Genomic DNA, 20,229 nt, shown 5'->3' on the forward strand with positions numbered 1-20,229 from the left:
ATGTTAAAGAGTTTTTACTATCTGATATAATGAGGATCACGATCTCGAAGCTGATTTTAGTGTAATTTTTTTATTTGTTGGGCATTCGCCCTCTCTTATTATTTTATGAGAAATATTTCATGAATACAAATTTGAAACACACTATTTTCATTTATAAATAATATATTCCACTTTTTGTGTTGATGCTCTGTAACATACTTGTAATTGTGTTTAAGAGGAATGTTAGAGTTGTTGGAGTAAGCCCTAAAAGCCAATTTATTTTGATAGAATCGTCTTTTGTATGATGACTTTGATTTATATATTTAATATATATAATAAGGCATTTCTTTATTATGTTTGTTTCAAACTAATAAAGTCCCTAGAATAGCTAGTCTAATTAATGGAACATTAAGTGTGGCTTAATAGTGAGACTCCATTAAACATAATGACACTATTCTTAAAGTATCCATAGTCAAGTTTTACTGTGATGTGGGATAACAGTAAAACATGGAGACTATTATGTGAGTAGATTGATGACTTCATCTCACGAGTCATGGATATGAGATATCAAGTCTTCACATAGATATAAATATTAGGAGTAATATTTATATTGGATTGACCCGCCATGAGAGTGCTACATAGTATGTTATGAAAAGTGTCATAAGTTATTCTCATAGTTATAATGGTGTATACCACCCTTCGACCTGAAACCACTATGGACCCTAGATGTGGAGTAAAGTACTTAGTTGTCGTTCAAACATTGTCCGTAACAGGATGACTATAAAGTCGGTTGATGGATACTCTATAAATCATGCTGAGGGACATGAGTGACCTAGATGGAATTTGCCCCTCCTACATAACAGGAGCAATATCTGTAGGCCTCTTGATGGAATATGACTGATAAATTGCGTGGCCACGCCGAACTATGTCAATATGAGATATTGAGCTTATTCGTTGCTCAGTATATTCTGGGATCAAGAAATAAGATATTGAACCATACATGGGTGACACGAACTATGCCTTATGTTCAATATAAATATAAGGGCAAAGGGGTAATTATACACACGATCGTTATCACATAAAGGTTTCGTCAGATCACATGACATTCTCGTCACTTGGGTAGCAGTGATGTGTTGCTAGATACTGCTCACGGTTTATAATATTAAATATGTGATTTAATGTTATTACCAACGTTACGAGAACCTATAGGGTCACACACAAAGAACAGATAGATGAGAGAAAGAAATAAGTAAGATTTATTTATAAAATAATAAGCAGGACTTATTAGTAATTAAATAATTAAGTATGACTTATTATTTAATTTATGAAAAATAGAGAAATACGGTCCACCGTAAGGTACGGTGCAGTACTTGGCTTGATGACCACACAAGTGGTTCTATAAATAGAACCCTTGTGATGAAGTTTTAAAAAGTTTTTAACCTAATTCAAAAGGTGAAACCTAGCCGCCGCTCTCTAAACCCTATTCTCTCTGAATCTCTGGTGGAATTGGCTAGCACCGGTCATCGGAGAAGTTCTGTTCGTGTGGACTGAGTAGATGCATCGCTACTTTGCTTTGCTCGTGATCAGAAACAGTTTCTACCTCAAAGGTTCTGCACTTCAAGAGGTAAACACATAAACTTGTGGTTTTGTGTTCTTTGATTTGTGATTAATGGTTTAATCAAGATCCGTTCATCGGGATTGTTCCGCTAAGAGGATTAATTATTTTGAAAAACCCCTCTTAAATCCTTTCAAGAGTCACACCTTCTAATACACTTCTATAACACACTCCAATGGAACCCATAAATGTTTCTCGAAGACCACAAAAGAATAGGCTAACAATGCATGAGCTGAAGGAACCAAGGTGTGTGGGTGTAGTGCAGCAACGTTGAAGGTTGATTTTTTTTTCCCTGACAAAATGTTGTTTCTCAACCGGCTGTATTAAATGATGTGACATAAGCATTACTCTTTTGTTTAAATAGCAACACTGTTATTTTACCCCTCCCCCAACATTCAATGTGGCTCGTCCTTTCCTTTAAAAGTTAGTTATACATAGGTAGTTAGTTAGAGTTGGCGCAGCAAGAAGCATCAAACACACACTGCACAATTTGCATAGGCTCAGGGCAAGCCTATGAGCATGAAATCTGTCTCGAGTAACTCTGCTTCTAAACAGAAGAGTGAACTTCGACTGAGGAAGAAGAGAATACTTGAGATTGCTAATGAAGAGAAAAGAAAAATTGTATTCTTCCACTACTGGGCCATAGTTCAAATGATACAATTGATCCTTATTTATACAATTTAAAAGCACACTTGCTTTGAAAGCAAGTAAGTAACAAACTAACTAACTTGGTTGTAACACTAGTTAACTTTATTCGATTCTCTTTGTATGAAATGCAATTAAAACAGGATCCAACAAAAACTCAAGACCCTACAATAATATTACAGCAAATATCCAAAACCAAAATAACTCAAGCTAAACTCAAACCACAAACAAACAAGAACCATACAATAACAAATTATTATGACCATTGTTTGTTGATGACATTAATCACAAGATGGAACAAGGAGAAGGTTCCTCACATGGATATGCAACACACACTGGGATAGGAGGAGGGTAAGCATAATAAGGAGGACATGAACATGGCACAACTTTCTCTTCTTTCTTGTCTTCTTTCTTTATCTCTTTCTTTTCTACAGGACCAACACTCAACAATTCTGCACGACAAAATCTCTTTCTTAGTAGATTTGTGAGTATAACTGGGTCCATATCTCCAACCACCTCAATTTGATCGTTGTTATTTCCTCCAATAGCTGCACTTTCCACTCCTGAATATTATTTTTGCTCATGATCAATTTCGTAAAGCAATGGTTATATTATATATATTTAACTTTTTGAATAAAATAAGAAAAATATTAATTAGTGCCCCCCAAATATTAATTAAGGACAAAATAAGGTAAAAAAATAACTATTGAACTTGTGTAATTTAGTTTTTAAAAATATAAAGAGTTGAATATTTCAGTACACATATTATTCAGATATGTAGCGGTATAGCGTTGAGGTGAATAATTTAATAAGTCCACAATTTGTGTTTAATATAAAAAATTAATAAACACTATTTATGGATCTATTAGAATGATCTATCTTAGCAGATATACTAGTACATATATCGAAATAAAATGTGTATAAAAGAATTCACAACCTAAAAAATACTCTTTCATCAATACAAAAATTTATTTTTTTTGACTTCTTTAACTAGTGTCCTAGAAGAATACCCATCAAATATTAAGTTTAAAGTGAGTTTTATTACCCAACATTCCAACTGCAATCTTCATGGCATTGGACCTTGCTTTTGTGGTGTTCATTAATTGCACCTTGATCACAATCTTTTGCTGCAAAAACATTTCATAATCAAAGATATGTACATCACAAACTCTCTACCATCTACTCATTGGAGAAACTAAGACCAAAATTTATTTTGGTAAAACAATTTTTTTTTCTTTCATTTTTTAGAGTATCTATTCATTTTAATTTACTAATAAGAAGATAAGAGACTTTTTAAAAAAAAACCTATTCATTACCTTCACCATAATGAACTTATTGTTAGGATAAAGAAGGTGTGGGAGTGGTATGTTTAAAGTAGTAGGAAAGTGTTTGAGGAAGTAGTCATAATTTTTACATATTTATAGGCATAATGTTTTGTGTCATAAATCAAATTGGATTTAGAGTTGATTAATTCATGCAGTGAAGTGTGACTTCTTCCACACTAGCTAATTGTATGAAAGTGAAAATTTATGCACTAGAAGTTTTTTTTTTTTTGGGGGGTCAATGGTTTGCTACTTGTTTTATTTAAGCCGGGTCATTATCTTGGAAACTAAATAAAACATTTTTAAAAATGTCAATTATTTTGGCAGTGATGATTAGTTGAAGCAGAGATGTTGACTATATGCTTCATGGGAAGCATGTTGAGTGGTTAATCCTCCATTGATTTTCAATGGATTTATGCAAGAGAGATGATTACATATTGAATCGAAGTTTTGGTTAGATCAATGCGATATTTTGCTCTTAATTTGTGGTCCTTAAGCATTACTCTTGATGATTGTTTTGAACAGACAAAACTGAATAGTTCCTTTAGTGAAATTAGGTGTTACAATGGCGGCGATTATACTCAGAAAACGTGAAGAGTTTTGGGAAAATGGTAGAATTAGGGTTGAAGTCTAATTTTTGTAACTCTTTTATAATGAATCTTTGTAATCAAAAAGGAAGTTTGATAGTGGATTAGAGGGTCTCTCTCCCCCAGAGTAGGTCGGTTTTGACTGAATTGGGTAAACAATTTTCATCGTGTTCTTTTATCGCTTTATTGTGTTTTAGCTTTTGTGATTATTGCTCATCCATTTTGATTTGGTTGCTTCAATTCATTTATCCCACACATCAAAAGTATTATTGGTGTGGTTTTCGATCTGAATTCACAACAATTACAAAATACTATCCATCCACCTTAATATCGTGTACATTATTAGATAGAATGAGATAGTAACTTTGTTTCTATAAGTCAATTCATGTTCTGTGTGTCATTATGTGTTATAATCAGTGTTATCAATTGTGGAAAATAACAGAATGCTAAAATTTTGCTATGTGAAATAGAAGATGGCATTGCGGACAAAGAAAAGGAGATTCTTCAGTTTTATTAGGTGCACACACACATGTAGATTAGGAACACACGCGCAGATTCTTCAGTTTTATTATTCTTAAAAACCGTAAGTTAAAATTTTCATCTTCCGCTATTGCTGATACATTAGCTTGTAGAAACTGGAATAGTGTCAGCTATTCCCCTAATAGTGAAGCATTGCCGTTATAGAGCTGCTATCACCAGTATTTGACAGCATTGGTTATAATTATTGAATTAGTTAAGAGCAAACAATGGTTTGGTTGGATAAAGACATGATCCACGTGTTTACAATGATTTCGCCAATTTCAGCATTGTTTGGTCTGTGTAACCAACCTCGCAATTTCACAAATATCAATGATCACTCAAACTCAACAGTGTTATATTCTAGTTCACCTTGTATTTAACAGTGCATATATAGTCTTTAAAATCGTTTGTGTGTGGATCAGGACCTTTCCCTCTGGCCTACCCTTGCATTAGCAGAAAGGTTCCGATTGGATCTTCAGACGACGATGTCTTGGGGGAGATATCGCTAATAATGTACACAACGGCGCTTATTCCATTAGCAAAATATGTTTTCACACTCAGAATTATGTTTCCCTCTGGCCTACCCTTACACTCATGATTTTTATATGTTAATTGCTCAACTGTAGGTATGCAAATGTGAATCTGCTTCCGAATCGCCAACAATCTGATGAAAAAATTTATAGTTATAAGATCAAACTTCCTACTCCAGAACTTGAAAGGGCTTTAAAAATAAAGGAGACTTTGGAAAGGACATCGTTTTTGAAAAGAAAGTAACTTTTTGACATCAAATAACAAACCATCTACTTCGTGAATATATTTTTGTGTGAACCAACAACTTCTACTGGTTTTGCACCTAGAAGAGGAATAGGTTGAGGAAAATACTAATATGCAGACTGTTACATAATGCCAATTGATTCAGAATTTTTTTCTCAGTTTTGTCCTAGCCGAGGTGTAAACAAATTTTTCAAGTCTGAAGCAATAGAAAACAACACAATGAACCCTCACATGCAATTAGGCAATTAATAGGACAAAAGTTTATTACTACGGTTTTATAAGATTGCTAAATTTTGTTTGCCTCCAGTTCTTGTCATTGCCTTAACACATGATATATCCAATAGGATACCTAATATTCTATAAGATTGTTCTGTAAAATGTACTACGGAAAACAGAAGAAAAAAAAATCTTGGGGTGCTTGAAACAAGATCAGCTTCATCAATCATCATGGGTGGTCAAGGTCGAAGATATGGGTGTTCAAGTGCTTCCACAGCTGAAATCCTGCTATTTGGGCATAGGCAAAGCATTCTCTGTCCAACACAAAACACCCATGATTAAATAAACATTCAATAGATCAATAAACGACTTTAAGTAACTACATTTTCAATCTGCTTAGGAAAAGACTACATTTTCATCCATATACTATAACATTATGATACTTTTATATGGTACATTGATACTTTTTTAGACAATTGTGTAAAATGTTTTACTATGTTTGTGCATAACGGATAAATTCTTATTGTGAAAAACTCAATTCATAAAGATATGAGGCAGTTAACTTACCGAAAGAAGATCAAGACCATCTGGTTCAAGCTTAGGGAATTCAGCTGCAAGGTCCTACAAAATCCAATAGTTTCCATACATTACTTATTGGCTGGCCTAAATTTATAAAATGAAATGGAACAAAAAAACTGATCAAAGAACCTGCAAAACATGAGAATACCTTTGGCTTTATCGGAGGGTCAAATGCTTGAATAAAGCTGCACAGAGAAGCCACACCAGGCCAGTTTTCTTCTGTTGGCGTGCCAAGCAAACTTCACAAATAAAATATCCAATTAATTAATTTAGCTTGTTTCAAAAGTGCAGAGAAATCATACAAATAGAAATAGGCATAATTACTGTGTTTCGATGAAATTACCAAAATATCTCAGTCAATATCTTTGGTCCATCGTTACCAATGAACAGAGGTTGGAGCTTAATCATCTCAGCAAATATGCAGCCCATAGACCAGATATCAACTGCAGTTGAGTAATTGGTAAAGCCCAGCAAAAGTTCAGGTGCTTTATAACAAGGATTACCCATCTGAAAAACCAAAATAAATTTACAACAGCATTAATTTCATCAAATTAGCTACACCATCTAACTCAAATTCTAATCATGATATTGGGATATGTTTCTAGTTCTAGTTCTAAGAAGGAAATAAAAAGAAGACTAAAGTATTATACATTAATAGAGTATGGTGAAAGAGGAGGTTCAATAGATTTTGCCACACCAAAGTCAGTTAGCTTCAATTTACTGATCTCATGGTTTTGAAATGAAAGCAGAATATTATTAGGTTTCAGATTTCTGTGTATAATTTTCTGCACATGAAGGTATGCCAATCCAGAAAGAGCTTGACGTAGAAAAGGCTGCAAGGACAAGAGAAAAATGGGTTATAGCTTCCTTGTTTGCATCTAATATATAAAAATTATCAAACTTCATATTGAATAAAACTAACAGAAAACAAAGGTTATATATCATATATGCAATTTTTATTAGAATCACACAAAGTTTTTCTGTAGCACTACTTTACACACAATTGTTAACAAAAATTCACTTACTTTTCCCAGTTTTATAACGTCAATAGGGAACGGAGTGGCAAGGTATTTTTTAAGACTAACGTCAATATACTCGAAAACGAGAAACACGTCCTCCACATCCAGATCAGTTCTTAGCACAGTATGCAATCTGTAGATAACAGCAAACATACATATATATTATATATTATATAATGAATCATCATTCATTAAAGAATGAACATATATAAATATTAAATTTAAATCACAAAAACAATAAATGTAAGTAAAACTTATGAAACAGAATCAAAGGAAAGAAAATGATTAACTTGAGTATATTGGGATGGTTTAACGTTTTGAGGATAGAGACGTGATTCAAGATACTGTATGGAATTCCATTGCTTTTCTGGTCTTCTGGAATGGTTAAAATCTTCATAGCTACAACCTCCTTGGTAGATTTCAACTTGCACTTGAACATATCACCGAACCTTGGACCTTCAGAACGTATCAGCTCAAAATCTTTGTAGGCTGGAGTTATCACATCCCATTGATCTGGTGTTAGAAACGGTCTGCATCATATAATCAAAATCAATCATTCATTTCACAAAATCAAATATCACCAATTGAATCATTCATTTCAAATTAAAATCAAAATGAATCAGAATTTTGTAAACCGAACAAACAATATCAAAATTAAATCATTCATTTCTTCTAATTCACACAATTGAATCATTCATTTCATAAAATCAAATATCAACAATTGAATCATTCATTTCAAATTAAAATCTAAATGAATCAGAATTTTGTAAACAGAAGAATTGAATCAATCATTTCTTCTAATTAACTCAATTTCAACATTTATGAAGAACAAAAAGAAATTCAAGAACAGAGAATCTGAGTAAAAGAAAAATGAAGATTAAGTGAAAATTGAAACTCTAAAATTGCAATCTATTGATTATCAGATAAAAAATATGAAAGAATTTGGAATTTGTAAATACTTACATTCCTAGATGCACAATTTCTTCCATTGAGAAAGAAAGAAAGAAAGAAAGAAAGAAAGAGAGATTGTTTATGGAGAGAGAGAGAGAGAGAGAGAGAGAGAGAGAGAGAGAGAGAGAGAGAGAGAGAGAGAGATTGTTTATGGAGAGAGTTCGAAAAAAGTGGTAGTTACTAGTTACACTGTGATTTGCATGTAGCTGCTATATATTTATAACTGTTAATCAGTGAAACGGTTTTTCCCGCCAAAATAGGTGAAACGGCTTTTCCCGCCAAAAGCGGTTATTATCGCTAACTTGACTTCATGACTTGTCAGATTTTATTAGTAGTTATTGGAACAGTTAGATGAGTTGAAAAATAATAAATAGGAGAATGTTAACATGTGCCCTTAAGGCACATGTTAAGGAAATAAAAATAGAAATTATTAAATGCTAACTTATGTATTTTAACTTTTGAAGCATTAAATTTCTTGTATCATTAAATATTGGTTTTCTATATTAGGATATCTTAACATGTGCCCTAAGGGCATATGTTAACAAGACCCTAATAAATAATAGTATTTTAATGAGAAAAATTAATACTTCATCGATAATCTAAGCTGAAAATTAATTTAAGACAAAAAAAAAAGTCAAATGAAATACATTTTTTAAGTTTAATTGAGATGCACCATGTAAAATTGTTTTACATGGTTATCTAATAAAAAACTATCAACTTATCATTAGAGTTGGGAATAGGTCAGGCGGCCTACAGGCGCCTTTGGCCTGACCTGTTTATTAAAAATGTTAGGCTCAAACTTTGAAAAGAGCCTATTTACATAAATACAAAGTTTGATAGGTCGACCTGTTTATATTTAATAATTATTATTTATATAATAATTGTATTATGGCATACTTAATAAACTTTGTCGTAACCGTATTTGTTATTTTATTAGCTTTTAATTCTTGTGCTAATCATCTTATTAGTTTTTTCTTAATATTGTAGAAATTATAAAAATTTATATATGAAATAGGCTTTAAGACCTGTTTAGTCTAATTAAAAAAGACTATATAGAGGCATTTATGTAACACATGCTTTTAAACATGCTACAAGGTCAGACCAGACTTTAAACAGACTCAGGCCAGGCCAAAAAAAATTGCATTTGATAGGTTGTAGGTCAGCTTAGGCTTGAAGAAAATTCGTAGGCCAGGCTCAGGCCTATCAAAGCCTGGCCTGGCCTATTCCCAACCCTACTTATCATGTCATATTAAGAAAGTGGAACGACTTGACGAAAAACATGGTTAATATTATTTGACGGTGTAAAGTTATTTTACAATATCAATACATATTCTTTTATGAGACGACGAGACTATTATAGTAGAATTTTTTATGTATTGTAAGTGTAAAATGTTTACACTGTCAACTAATCACAATTTTTTTATACATAATAAGTGTAAAATGTTTGCACCGTCAACTAATCACAAATTATTATTTGTAAGATTTTTAAGTTAAATATGATAAAAATCAAACTTTTTTAAGAAAATTATAATTTGTAAAATATAAAATATCTCATCTAATTTTAATAAAATGAGAGTTTCACACTAAAAAAATTGTTAAAGTGAGTGATGAATGATGATAGCACGAATAGGGATGACTTTTACCCATGAAAGTCATGGTTGACTTTGGAACTATTCTATCTATTAGATCAATCGAATGACTCAAATCCTGCCACTTATCCTGTTATTTCCTTTCTTATTTTTTTTTTGGTTGTAAAAGGAAAAAATCTTTTTCTTTTTTTTCATCATTGAAAAGCTTCACCATCAAGCTCTTGTCGCCCATATTCATCGCGGACACTGCTCCGCCTCCATGGTTTTTTTTTTTCCATAAGGACTAAAAATAAATAAAAACAAATTCTGCAAATGGTAAGAAAGAGAGATCTCATGAAGTATACATCATGATTCCTAACTAGTTAAAGAAGAAGATTAGCCGCAACGTAGTAGGAAGTAAACAAAAGGGGTGTGGTTAATAAAAATAGGTACGTGTTTGCTTAGCCGCCTGTTAAGTCCAGTCAAGTCAAGTCGTCGAATAATTTTGCAAATTATACTAACTCTTGGAATTTTGCATACTCTTCCTTTCCTCCACATATATGAGTTTTTGGATACTTCTAGGATTATGAACTTAGTATGGAAATTGGAATTAATGTTTGATCCCTAAACAACACATCTAATTAAGATCATTTCTCTCCGGACCCCCCTCATTTCTTTTCTACCTCATAAATTTCCATTTTTACCCTTTGGGATACTGCGGTTTATACGAACCGAAGGAATTTGACATGCTGATAAACTTCGGTAACCACTTACCGAAATCTGGGACATTTCGGTTCGCATGCACCGAACAAGCTGACGTTCGGTTTCTGTATACCGAAAATGCTAATATTCGGTTCGCAATTACCTAAATGGTCTAATATTTGGCTTCGGTGAATATAAATCGAAGTTTTTTGACAAAATTTTTTCAAACCGCAATAGATAAAATGAGATTTTTCCGTATAAAAGAAATGTGGGGAATCGGGAGAGAAATGACGGGAGCCAGAGATAATACTTAGTTGACTAGACTTGCAAACAAAAAGTGACAAATTAAGATTGTTTCTAATTTCTATATCCACCTATTGTTTATCTAACAAGATTGTATCAGTCCAGCTCCATTGCAATCACCCATTCATAATGTCGTGCCATGAACGGCATAATATTTGCAGATTTTAAATTTAAAACGATTGTCTATATGCCACAAGGTATGTTTATTATTTTTTTTTATTAATTTGATAAACACTTGACTCTTGTAATGTTTGAAAAAACAAAATTATCTTTATATTATAGTTGTCACCCATGAATATTATTATAGTAGCACAATTATCAAAAAAGAAAAAAAAAACAAAAAGAATATTAATTAGTGGTCATTAGAAGAAAGTTGAATTTCATTTTGAAAAAACAAAAATTAACCTTTATATATAGTTTTTTTTTGTTGACGAAAGAACCTTTATATATAGTTGACTTGTGGTTCACACACAGAATATTATATAGTGATTAGTAAATTAAGTTGAAATCCATAATGATTTTATTAAATAGAAATATTATTGATCTAAAATATTTGTATGATAGAAATTATATATGATCGTTTTTTTTCTTTTTTTCGTAGGTTTTTGCCACGTCAAATAATGATAACTGAGCCATTGTGGAGCACTTGATCGATGTAGGTATATCTTCAAACATTAATTGATTATTTAATATATTTTTACATTTATTTTAGACCCAATTTCTTCTATTGTTCCCCTGCTCTCATGCTGGATTCGAACAAGAGTGATTGAAGTTAGAATTTCTTGTGTTGTTTCATATGCATAATTATGATGTAGATAGATTGCGTTGAATGTGAGAATGATTTATTTAATTCTCTTATTATTTTACGGAAAATGTTTCTTATATGAACACATCATTGAAAAACCAGACAAATATACGGTCGAGATACCATTTTTATTTTTTAAATAATATATTCATCTTTTTGAATTTACGTGCATACTTGCTTTCTCTTGTATTTGATGTTGTGTCAAATACTTGTCAACCAGAATTGTGTTCAAACAATCGTCAGTTGGTTTAGTGGTGATTGACACTAAATTTGGTAGGGATGATAGTGGTTCGATCCCCCGCAACTGCGATCGGGAGGTGACTGGAACCACTTGATGCCAGAACTAACCTCCGAACCGGATTAAACTGGTGGTGAAAGAAGAAAAAAAAATTGTGTTCAAACAAAATTAGGCCTCTTATTTTACCCCTCTCCCAACATTGTGTTCATGTTAGTTATACATAGGTAGTTAGTTTCTGTGGTGCTTTTGGTTGTGCTTTGATGTACCTTGTTCCTCCAAGTGCTTCAATAAAATTAGCCTTATTCAAAAAAACATAGGTAGTTAGTTTTTTTTTTTTTTTTTGCTACATAAGTCTTTTGTACCTCTTGGCATAATTGATTAATCTCATTAAACTAGTTCCAAGAAAAAAAGCCTACATATTTATATATTAAATTATGCATTTTTATTAATTTTATTTTTAGAAACTGCAAATATATTCATATAACTTGCACTTAATTGTACAAGAAATACTCAAAAGAGAATCAAAGCATTATAATAGCAGGTATGAAATGAAATTAAAACAGGATCCAACAAAAACTCAAGACCCTACATACAGCAAGAAAAATGTTATTTAAACATATCTTTTTAACAAAAATACAACAAAAGTACATTTTTAACTTTTTTTAATATTATTTATATATTTCGACAACCGTGCTATGAGTAAATAGAATACCGTATCGAATTTTTGTTTAACTTTTTGATGTTGATATAACATTGCTCATACAGCAAACATCCAAAACCACAGACAAACAACAGTGACCATTGTTGATGACATTAATCACATGATGGAACAATGAGAAGGTTCCTCACATGGATATGTAACACACATAGGGATAGCAGGGTAACCATAAGGAGGACATGAACATGGCACAACTTTCTCTTCTTTCTTTTTCTCTTCTTTCTTTTCCTCTTTCTTTTCTTCAACACTAAGCAATTCTGCACGACAGAATCTCTTTCTTAGTAGATTTGTGAGTCTAACTGGGTCCATCTCTCCAATTACCTCTATTTGATCCTTGTTATCTCCTCCAATAGCTGCACTTTCCACTCCTAAATATTATTTTTTGCTCATGATCAATTTTGTAAAACAATATATGGTTATATTTATTGAACTTTTTGAATAAAATAGCAAATTACTAAACTAGTGCCCTGATGCACCAATTAAAAAACTAAATAAGAAAAAAAAAAAAATCTTGGAACCTGTGTAATTTAGTTTTTAAAAATATTAAGAGGTAAACCATAATACACATCTTATTATATACGATTAGTATTTTAAATTTTTAATATAAAAAAATTAATAAATACAATTTGTGGATCTACTAGAATTTTATTGGTACATATTCAAATAAAATATGCACCGAAGAATTCACCCTATAAAAGAACATTCTTTCAATACAAAACTTATTATTTTGGATTTCTTTAACTAGTGTCCCACTTGCACTAGCTAGTTAGCATATCCATATAAAATAATTAATTTATGGTGAAAATTAAGTTTAAAGTGAGTTTTATTACCTAACATTCCAACTGCAATCTTCATAGCATTGGACCTTGCTTTTGAGGTGTTCATTAATTGCACCTTGATCACTATTTTTTGCTGCAAAAGACATTTCACAATCAAAGCTATGTACATTATCACCAACTCTCTACCATATACTCATTGGAGCAAACTAAGACCAAAATTTATTTTGGTAAAACATTTTTTTATTCATTTTTTAGAGAATCTATTCATTTAAAGATAAAACGTTAGCTAGGGTTGATGCATTTCAAGAAAGAAAAATTAAACAAGTAATTAATTTTGATATTTTCATTGTTTTTGGAGATGCAAGAAAATTAGTCACTATAAAATTTAATTTTTTTTTTATATTAACAAGTAAAATTAACACTTAAAAAAAACGTAAAACTAACCCATACGATTTTTAAATAAAAATAGAAAACATAGTATACAAAGTATAAATAATCTTTTTTTTTATAGCAAAAGATTTATTAACCAACAATCTTGGCAGCAAAGTATAAATAATCCAAAAAATTGATAATTTAGAAGTAGATGATCAGTTCCTCATACCTTACATACATTGGATGGAAGTATATTTTTCTTAAAATAAACAAACTAAAAGCCTCGTACATACTTATATATTGAAAACTCAATGAATATATTGGACAATGGTTTTGTTGGAAACTTCTTAATTTCTCTAAATACTTTTTCTCTTTTTATAATACTAATTTATTGTAAACCCCTTTGTAAATTTCGTCACTCTAAATTTAATTTATAAAAAAAAAATGAAGTCAAACTACATATATAGCGGACTTAAAACCTATTCATTACCTACCTTCACCATAATGAACTTGTTAGGATAAAGAAGGTTTGGGAGTGGTGTGTGTTAAAGCAGTAGGAAAGTTTTTGAGGAAGTAGTCATGTATTTTACGTATTTATAGGCATAATTTTTTGTGGAATAAATTAAATGAGTGGTAGAAAGGTTTGATTAGTCGTTGATCAATTCATGCAGTGAAGTGTGACTTCTTCCACTAGTTAATTGTATGAAAGTGAAAATTTATGCACTAGAAGTTAATATTTTTGGAGTCAATGGTTTTGCTACTTGTTTTAGTTAGTTGCAGTTGTAGGTACATTGCTTAGCCACCAATCCCGACATTTATATTTAAGCCAGGTCATTATCTTAGAAAAAATTAAACATTTTTTAAAAATGTCAATTATTTGGCGGTGATGATTAGTTCAAGCAGAGATGTTGACTATACTTATGGAAAACATGTTGAGTGGTTAGTCTTTCATTAATTAATTTTCAATAGGTTTAATCTATGATTCATTTACACATTGATTGAATCGAAGTTTTGGGTAAATCAATGCGATATTTTGCTCTTAATATTGTGGTCCTTAATCATTACACTCATGTTTTTTTTTTTTTGACAGAAATCATTACACTCATGTTACTCTTAAGTCTTAATGATTGTTCTAAATGGTGGTGAAGATATTCAGACACGGTGTATGAAAGGTACTCTCTCCGTCCCAAATTATAAGGGAGAAAATTATTTTCAAGAATGTTTTTTCCGTATTCTTATAAAATTAAATGTAAATTGCATTTAATTTTCTCTCTCTACCCTTTTCTCAATAAACAACAACCAATAAAAATTGTTTTTACATCTTCCTATGCAACTTTTTCTAAGAAAAACCCACGAAAACATATTTCAAATTCTGATGTTTTACTTTTTCTTAATAAATATGATTTTTTTATTTTCTTTTATAATTCGGGACGGAGGGAGTATTTGAAAAAATATTAGTAGCATTTAAACGCTAAGTTAGTGACAATTGAAAATGAGTGTATATGAAATGGATAAAATGTCCTCGAGGATGAGTAATAGCTCATACATTGAACGAACATAGTGTAAATAACCGTCTTAAGAGTTTTATAGTGTGAGTAGAAATGAGCTTTGTTTAACATGCACAAGTGGAGAAAGTCCTTCACGATGCACAAGTTAGCAATTATATTATAACGAATACGAATTTTACAAAAATTATCATTGGATTTAAAGTTTATATCATATAGATGATCCATAAAAATTTTAAAAAAAAATTAAAAATCATTTGATATGTCATTAAGACTCATTAATAATTTTGCAAATTAACTCTTGGAATTTTGTATACTCTTCCTTTCGTACACAAGTGTGTTTTCTAGACTTCTAGAAACTTAGTACGATGCATGGAAATTGGAATGCTTGATCACTAAACAACACAACTTGTAGTTTTTTTTGACAATCAGACAATAGTTAATTAGTTGACCATAATTCGCAAAACATTGGTGAAAGCTTCCAAAGAAAACAAAAAGTGACAAATTGGACTGTTTCCTACAGTGCAACACGTTCACATGTCTTGGACCGTGCATCTCTTTTTTAGATCGTTAGATCAAATCATTCTACAAAATTTTATCATATTCACTCTGCACTAGATAACTCAGAAATAGATTTGCTATTGTAACTGTAACTGTATGACGCAGTTACAACTGTGAGGCTGTGAGTCGTCCGATCTGAATCAACCGATAAGATCATTCAACTATATATTTAATTTGGACCTTCTAATTTAAATTTAATGACTGAGATTAAAAATTGTAGTAAAAACATCAATAAATCTTGGTCCACACTCTCTAAACAACTATTTTTTCCTTCTCTCTTGTATCTCACTCACCTCAGCAATTCCTCTTCAATAAAAACATTCAATGCCAAAATTACCTTTATATTGTAGTTGACTTGTGCGTCACACAATTGGATATTATGTAGTTTAGCAAAGTACGTTGAAATCCATACAAGTTTGAAAAAACAAAAATATCCTTTATATTTTAGTTTAATTGCGTGTCACAGAAGAATGTCATGTAGTAATTAGCAAAGTTGAAATGCATAATAATTTTTTGGAAAATGTTAAATAGTGTCCCTAGGAAACTAGTTAAACATATTAATATGAAAGTTTTGCTTTGAAATTTATGCATTTAACACATTAAAAAAATAAAAATTCATAACTTTATCATTTATTTTTCTTTTTTAGTATGTTTAACAATTGTCCTGGGACACTGTTTAGCGTAACCCTAATTTTATTACATAGAAATATTATTGATCAAAAATGAGGGGCGGAGCCCCTCATGGACGGGACAAGGCCATGGCCCGCCCCAAGATTTTCATTTTTTTTCATAGGTATACTATTTAGCAGCGGGTTTAAACCCCCGCTAAATAGTCTATTTAGTTTGTTAATTCTCTGTTTGCGGGGGTTTATGCACCCTCAATTTGGACCAGCAGAATTCTTTAAGAGGTTTCCCGTTTGCGGGGGTTTCAAACCCCCTATACTTCTTAATTTATTTTTTTGAAGCATCCCTTTTAATGTTTTATTGTTTAATATTTATAGAAAATTTAGAAAGTGTAATTTATTTTGTGAAAGTATTCAAGTATATTTTTTTGGAGAAAAAAGTACTCAAATTTTTATTTAAAATAGAGTTTGTGTATAAAAATTCATGTTTGATCAATCTTTTGTTAAAAAAATTTAAATTTATTTATTGAAAATAGTAATGGTTCACCTATTGACTCTGTTTGAGATATCTATATTAGACACACCCTCAATATGATATGTCTTTTTTTAGTAATTTTTTTTACATATTCAATTTATATTCATAGCGGCCCGCCCCAACTTTTTAGGCTAGCTCCTCCACTGTCTAAAATACTATTTCTTTGATATATTTTACTTTACATAGAAATTATATATATATAGGTAGTTTGAATAAACTAACTTCAAGTTGTTTGAATAAACTTTATCTTTCTCTTTATTTGCTACATATAAATCTTTTGTACCACTTGACATGTATATTAAAAAGAGCAAATATATTAAAAAGAGATCTAAGATACAAATTATAATAGCAGATATGACCATGACCATTGTTGATGACATTAATCACATGATGGAACAAGGAGAAGGTTCTTGACATGGATATGTAACACACATTGGGATAGGAGGAGGAGGAGGAGGGTAACCATAATAAGGAGGAGGACATGAACATGGCACAACTGCTTCTTCTTTCTTTTCTTCTTTCTTTTTCTCTTCTTTCTTTTCTACAGGACCAACACTCACCAATTCTGCACGACAGAATCTCTTTCTTAGTTGTTTTGCGAGTCTATATGGGTCTACCTCTCCAATTACTTCTATTTGATCCTTATTATCGCCTCCAATAGCTGCACTTTCCACTCCTGAATATTATTTTTGAACATCATCAATTTTGTTAAGCAATGGACCAATTAATGGTTTTTTTTTTTTTTGACAAGGGACTAATGGTTATATGTAGTGAAATTTTTAATTAAAAAAAAAAATTAATGGTGGTGAAAACTTTTGAGTAAATTTTATTACCTGAAATTCCAACGGCAATTTTCATGGCTTTGGACCTAAATTTTGGGTTGTCCATTATTGACACCTTGATCACTATCTTTTGCTGCATAAACATTTCACACTCAAACATCAAAAATATATATGTAACATTATCACCAACTCTCTAGACCCATTTAGTTATTAAATAATATGGATTACATATATAATGTAAAAAGTAAAAATTTGTGTATATTTAAGACCGGGGGAGTATTTACTAAACCCTGGTTTTGAAGTTAGGATAGAAAGTCATTCATGGTTGTCCCTTATACCTGAAGTTAGTTACGACCAAAATTAAAAGCCTTATGGGAAATTCAATGAATATATTGGACTCGTAAAATTCCCTAAATCGTTTTTCTCTTTATAAAATATTTTCATCATTACTTTTGTTTTCCTTATTATTCTAAGCAATTCAAATTATTGTATTTGAATTACCTTCATTTTTAAATGTGTGTTTGGGTAAAGTAATAATAAATTTTTTTGTAAATAGTTTGGGCCACTTTTATAAATTTTGAAAAGCTTTGGGTCAAATATTAAATTTGAACAATATGGATCAATTTGCAATTTAAAGGAAAAATTTGAACATTTTAGGGACCAATTTGCAATTTTTTAAAAAATAGGGGTAAGTCAGTTTGCAATTTAAAAAACATTATAGAGATTAATTTGAAAATTTTAAAATATGCGCGAGTAAGGAATTTCAAATTCGTAGTTTTTTTTGTGTCATTTGAAATTCCTGAAATTTAACTTGAACAAAAATACTTCATAAATTTTCATCATTTAAATTATTTTCCAAATTAATGATCAAAACAAGAGAATTGCTACTTTTTACTACTTGTACTTACATGATGACTAAAAATATGTTTAACCTATTATTTATAATAAGTAACAAATGCGACTATATTAATTTATTTTTTTGTTGAAAAAGTAATTAGATATGTTAGATTCATTGAATCAAACTACTTAGCAGAGTTAAAATTACTCATTACCTTTGCCATAATGAAGAAGCTTGTTAGGATAAAGAAATTGGAGTGGGAGGGGTTTATGCTTATAGTTATAGTAGTAGTGGGAGGGGCGGTTTATGCTTATACTGCTTGCTTCACAATTCTTGTGTTGTTGATTGCGTTCATTTATTTTCTCTATGTCGGTTTTTCCCAACAACTGGTATCAGAGCTCTTGGTTTGATTCAGGAGGAGGGAGTTCCGCTGTGAAGTTTAGGCTAGAGAAAATTGATGTTTGGCTTATAGAAAATCAAGTCAAGGATGTGTTGATGCAATCAGGGTTACACAAGGTCAGCTTGGAGAGGCGGTGATAATAATACTCGACATCAGTCTGGAGAGGCGGTGCTAAGAATACTCGGGTTACGTCTGAAACAACAACTTATTATGAGGATGCGGAGGTGCTAGTGGAAGTTGAGAATCGGTGGAGTGTTGAGTCATATGGACTTTGGAAGCTCCTATCACATGTGTTTGAAGAAGAAATACTTTTGAATCCCTATAGCTAGTTGAAGGTGGAGTTGTTCATCTTGGTGACGGAAAGCTTGTAAGGTTCAAGGTATGGGTGAGTTTCTTTTAACACAATGCCAGATATTTTCTTGAACTTTGATGCATAGATAGTAGGTAGATATTTGTTAGATAGTTCTACTATTATTGGTTATGCATCTGTTACTAGTGGTGGTTCTCATGTTTTGGTTAAGTTGTGGATCTTCGGGTGGGTACTTGTTAGTGACATGAGTTTAGTTGGACTAGTGAAACAAGGTTTACTAGGTGATGTAACTAAACTGGAATTGTTGGAGCCTAACAATGGCCTGAGGTGGTTTCACAGATGTTTGAAGTTGTTCAAGTGACACATGGGCATCGGTTGACATAGATGCAAGGTGTGTGATGATAGCGTGCGGGCATTGGTTGGCATTGATGCAAGGTACGCGGTTATCTCGATGGCTGATGAACTTCCAGATAAAGCCAACATGGAAGTTGCACCATAAATTTTCATCGAGGTTTCGAGATGAAATTCTTGGGATGGCTTGGTTCCAAGTGAAGAAAAATCTTGGGATGGTTTAGTTTCAAGTGAAGAAAATTCTTGGGATGACTTGGTTCCAAGTGAATAAAATTCTTGGGATGGTTTAGTTCCAAGTGAATAAAATTCTTGGGATGGTTTAGTTCCAAGTGGTGTGTACTTTTTATGGTGGAGTATGATAATTTAATTTGTCGGTATAGACAATGAGAATTATGATTGTCGGTGAAGACAATGATTGTCGGTATAGACAATGGAAGCAGAAGATAATGATTGTCGGTGTAGACAATAAAGATTGAAGACCATTACAATCAAGGTGGAGATTGTTGGGATTGATTGCAATGTAAGTCCCACATTGCTAATGAAGAAAAAGAAGGAGGTTAAAAAAAATAGCTATTGAAAGTCCCACATCGCTTAGAATTGTGAAGCAAGGAGGAAATCAAAGCTATATAATGG

The 20,229-nt window shown here is 31.5% G+C and overlaps 3 protein-coding genes and 2 long non-coding RNA genes across 6 annotated transcripts; all 5 read right to left on the reverse strand.

Moving 5' to 3' along the window:
• Positions 1-2,227: 2,227 nt before the first annotated feature.
• Positions 2,228-3,653, reverse strand: LOC123909727 (heavy metal-associated isoprenylated plant protein 2-like). The gene is made up of 3 exons (XM_045960608.1): positions 3,556-3,653; positions 3,285-3,366; positions 2,228-2,802 (listed from the first exon to the last, which is right to left on the reverse strand). Exons 1-3 carry the CDS (start codon positions 3,562-3,564, stop codon positions 2,525-2,527), a joined length of 369 nt encoding a protein of 122 aa, XP_045816564.1. The 5' UTR covers positions 3,565-3,653; the 3' UTR covers positions 2,228-2,524.
• A 2,015-nt stretch (positions 3,654-5,668) lies between these two features.
• LOC123909557 lies at positions 5,669-6,322 on the reverse strand. The gene is made up of 2 exons (XR_006809956.1): positions 6,225-6,322; positions 5,669-5,971 (listed from the first exon to the last, which is right to left on the reverse strand). It is a non-coding gene; the product is annotated as an uncharacterized LOC123909557 (long non-coding RNA).
• An 80-nt stretch (positions 6,323-6,402) lies between these two features.
• LOC123909558 lies at positions 6,403-6,994 on the reverse strand. Its single transcript, XR_006809957.1, has 3 exons — positions 6,887-6,994; positions 6,580-6,743; positions 6,403-6,475 (listed from the first exon to the last, which is right to left on the reverse strand). It is a non-coding gene; the product is annotated as an uncharacterized LOC123909558 (long non-coding RNA).
• Positions 6,995-12,351: 5,357 nt separating this feature from the next.
• LOC123911436 lies at positions 12,352-14,310 on the reverse strand. Of its 2 annotated transcripts, none has more exons than XM_045962848.1 (3): positions 14,186-14,310; positions 13,371-13,452; positions 12,352-12,908 (listed from the first exon to the last, which is right to left on the reverse strand). In XM_045962848.1, the coding sequence occupies exons 1-3, from the start codon at positions 14,192-14,194 to the stop codon at positions 12,640-12,642; spliced, it is 360 nt and encodes a 119-aa protein (XP_045818804.1). In that variant the 5' UTR covers positions 14,195-14,310; the 3' UTR covers positions 12,352-12,639. The 2 variants fall into 2 exon arrangements, with proteins under 2 accessions (XP_045818804.1, XP_045818805.1); XM_045962849.1 differs by having other exon boundaries at positions 12,352-12,893; positions 14,186-14,261.
• A 2,903-nt stretch (positions 14,311-17,213) lies between these two features.
• On the reverse strand, positions 17,214-18,821 carry LOC123910004 (heavy metal-associated isoprenylated plant protein 16-like). Its single transcript, XM_045961027.1, has 3 exons — positions 18,750-18,821; positions 17,749-17,830; positions 17,214-17,591 (listed from the first exon to the last, which is right to left on the reverse strand). Exons 1-3 carry the CDS (start codon positions 18,756-18,758, stop codon positions 17,299-17,301), a joined length of 384 nt encoding a protein of 127 aa, XP_045816983.1. The 5' UTR covers positions 18,759-18,821; the 3' UTR covers positions 17,214-17,298.
• Between the last annotated feature and the right edge of the window lie 1,408 nt (positions 18,822-20,229).

Source organism: Trifolium pratense, linkage group LG2 (genome assembly GCF_020283565.1).
Source record: "Trifolium pratense cultivar HEN17-A07 linkage group LG2, ARS_RC_1.1, whole genome shotgun sequence".
In the NCBI taxonomy this organism is placed as follows: domain Eukaryota; kingdom Viridiplantae; phylum Streptophyta; class Magnoliopsida; order Fabales; family Fabaceae; genus Trifolium; species Trifolium pratense.

Bases quoted from the DNA above. Each gene is read 5' to 3' on its own strand.
- LOC123910004 (XM_045961027.1), bottom strand. The intron at 17,592-17,748 runs GTAATAAAATTT...AATAATATTCAG, and splicing joins AATTGCCGTTGGAATTTCAG to GAGTGGAAAGTGCAGCTATT.
- LOC123909727 (XM_045960608.1), bottom strand. The intron at 2,803-3,284 runs GTAATAAAACTC...AATAATATTCAG, and splicing joins GATTGCAGTTGGAATGTTGG to GAGTGGAAAGTGCAGCTATT.
- LOC123911436 (XM_045962848.1), bottom strand. The intron at 12,909-13,370 runs GTAATAAAACTC...AATAATATTTAG, and splicing joins GATTGCAGTTGGAATGTTAG to GAGTGGAAAGTGCAGCTATT.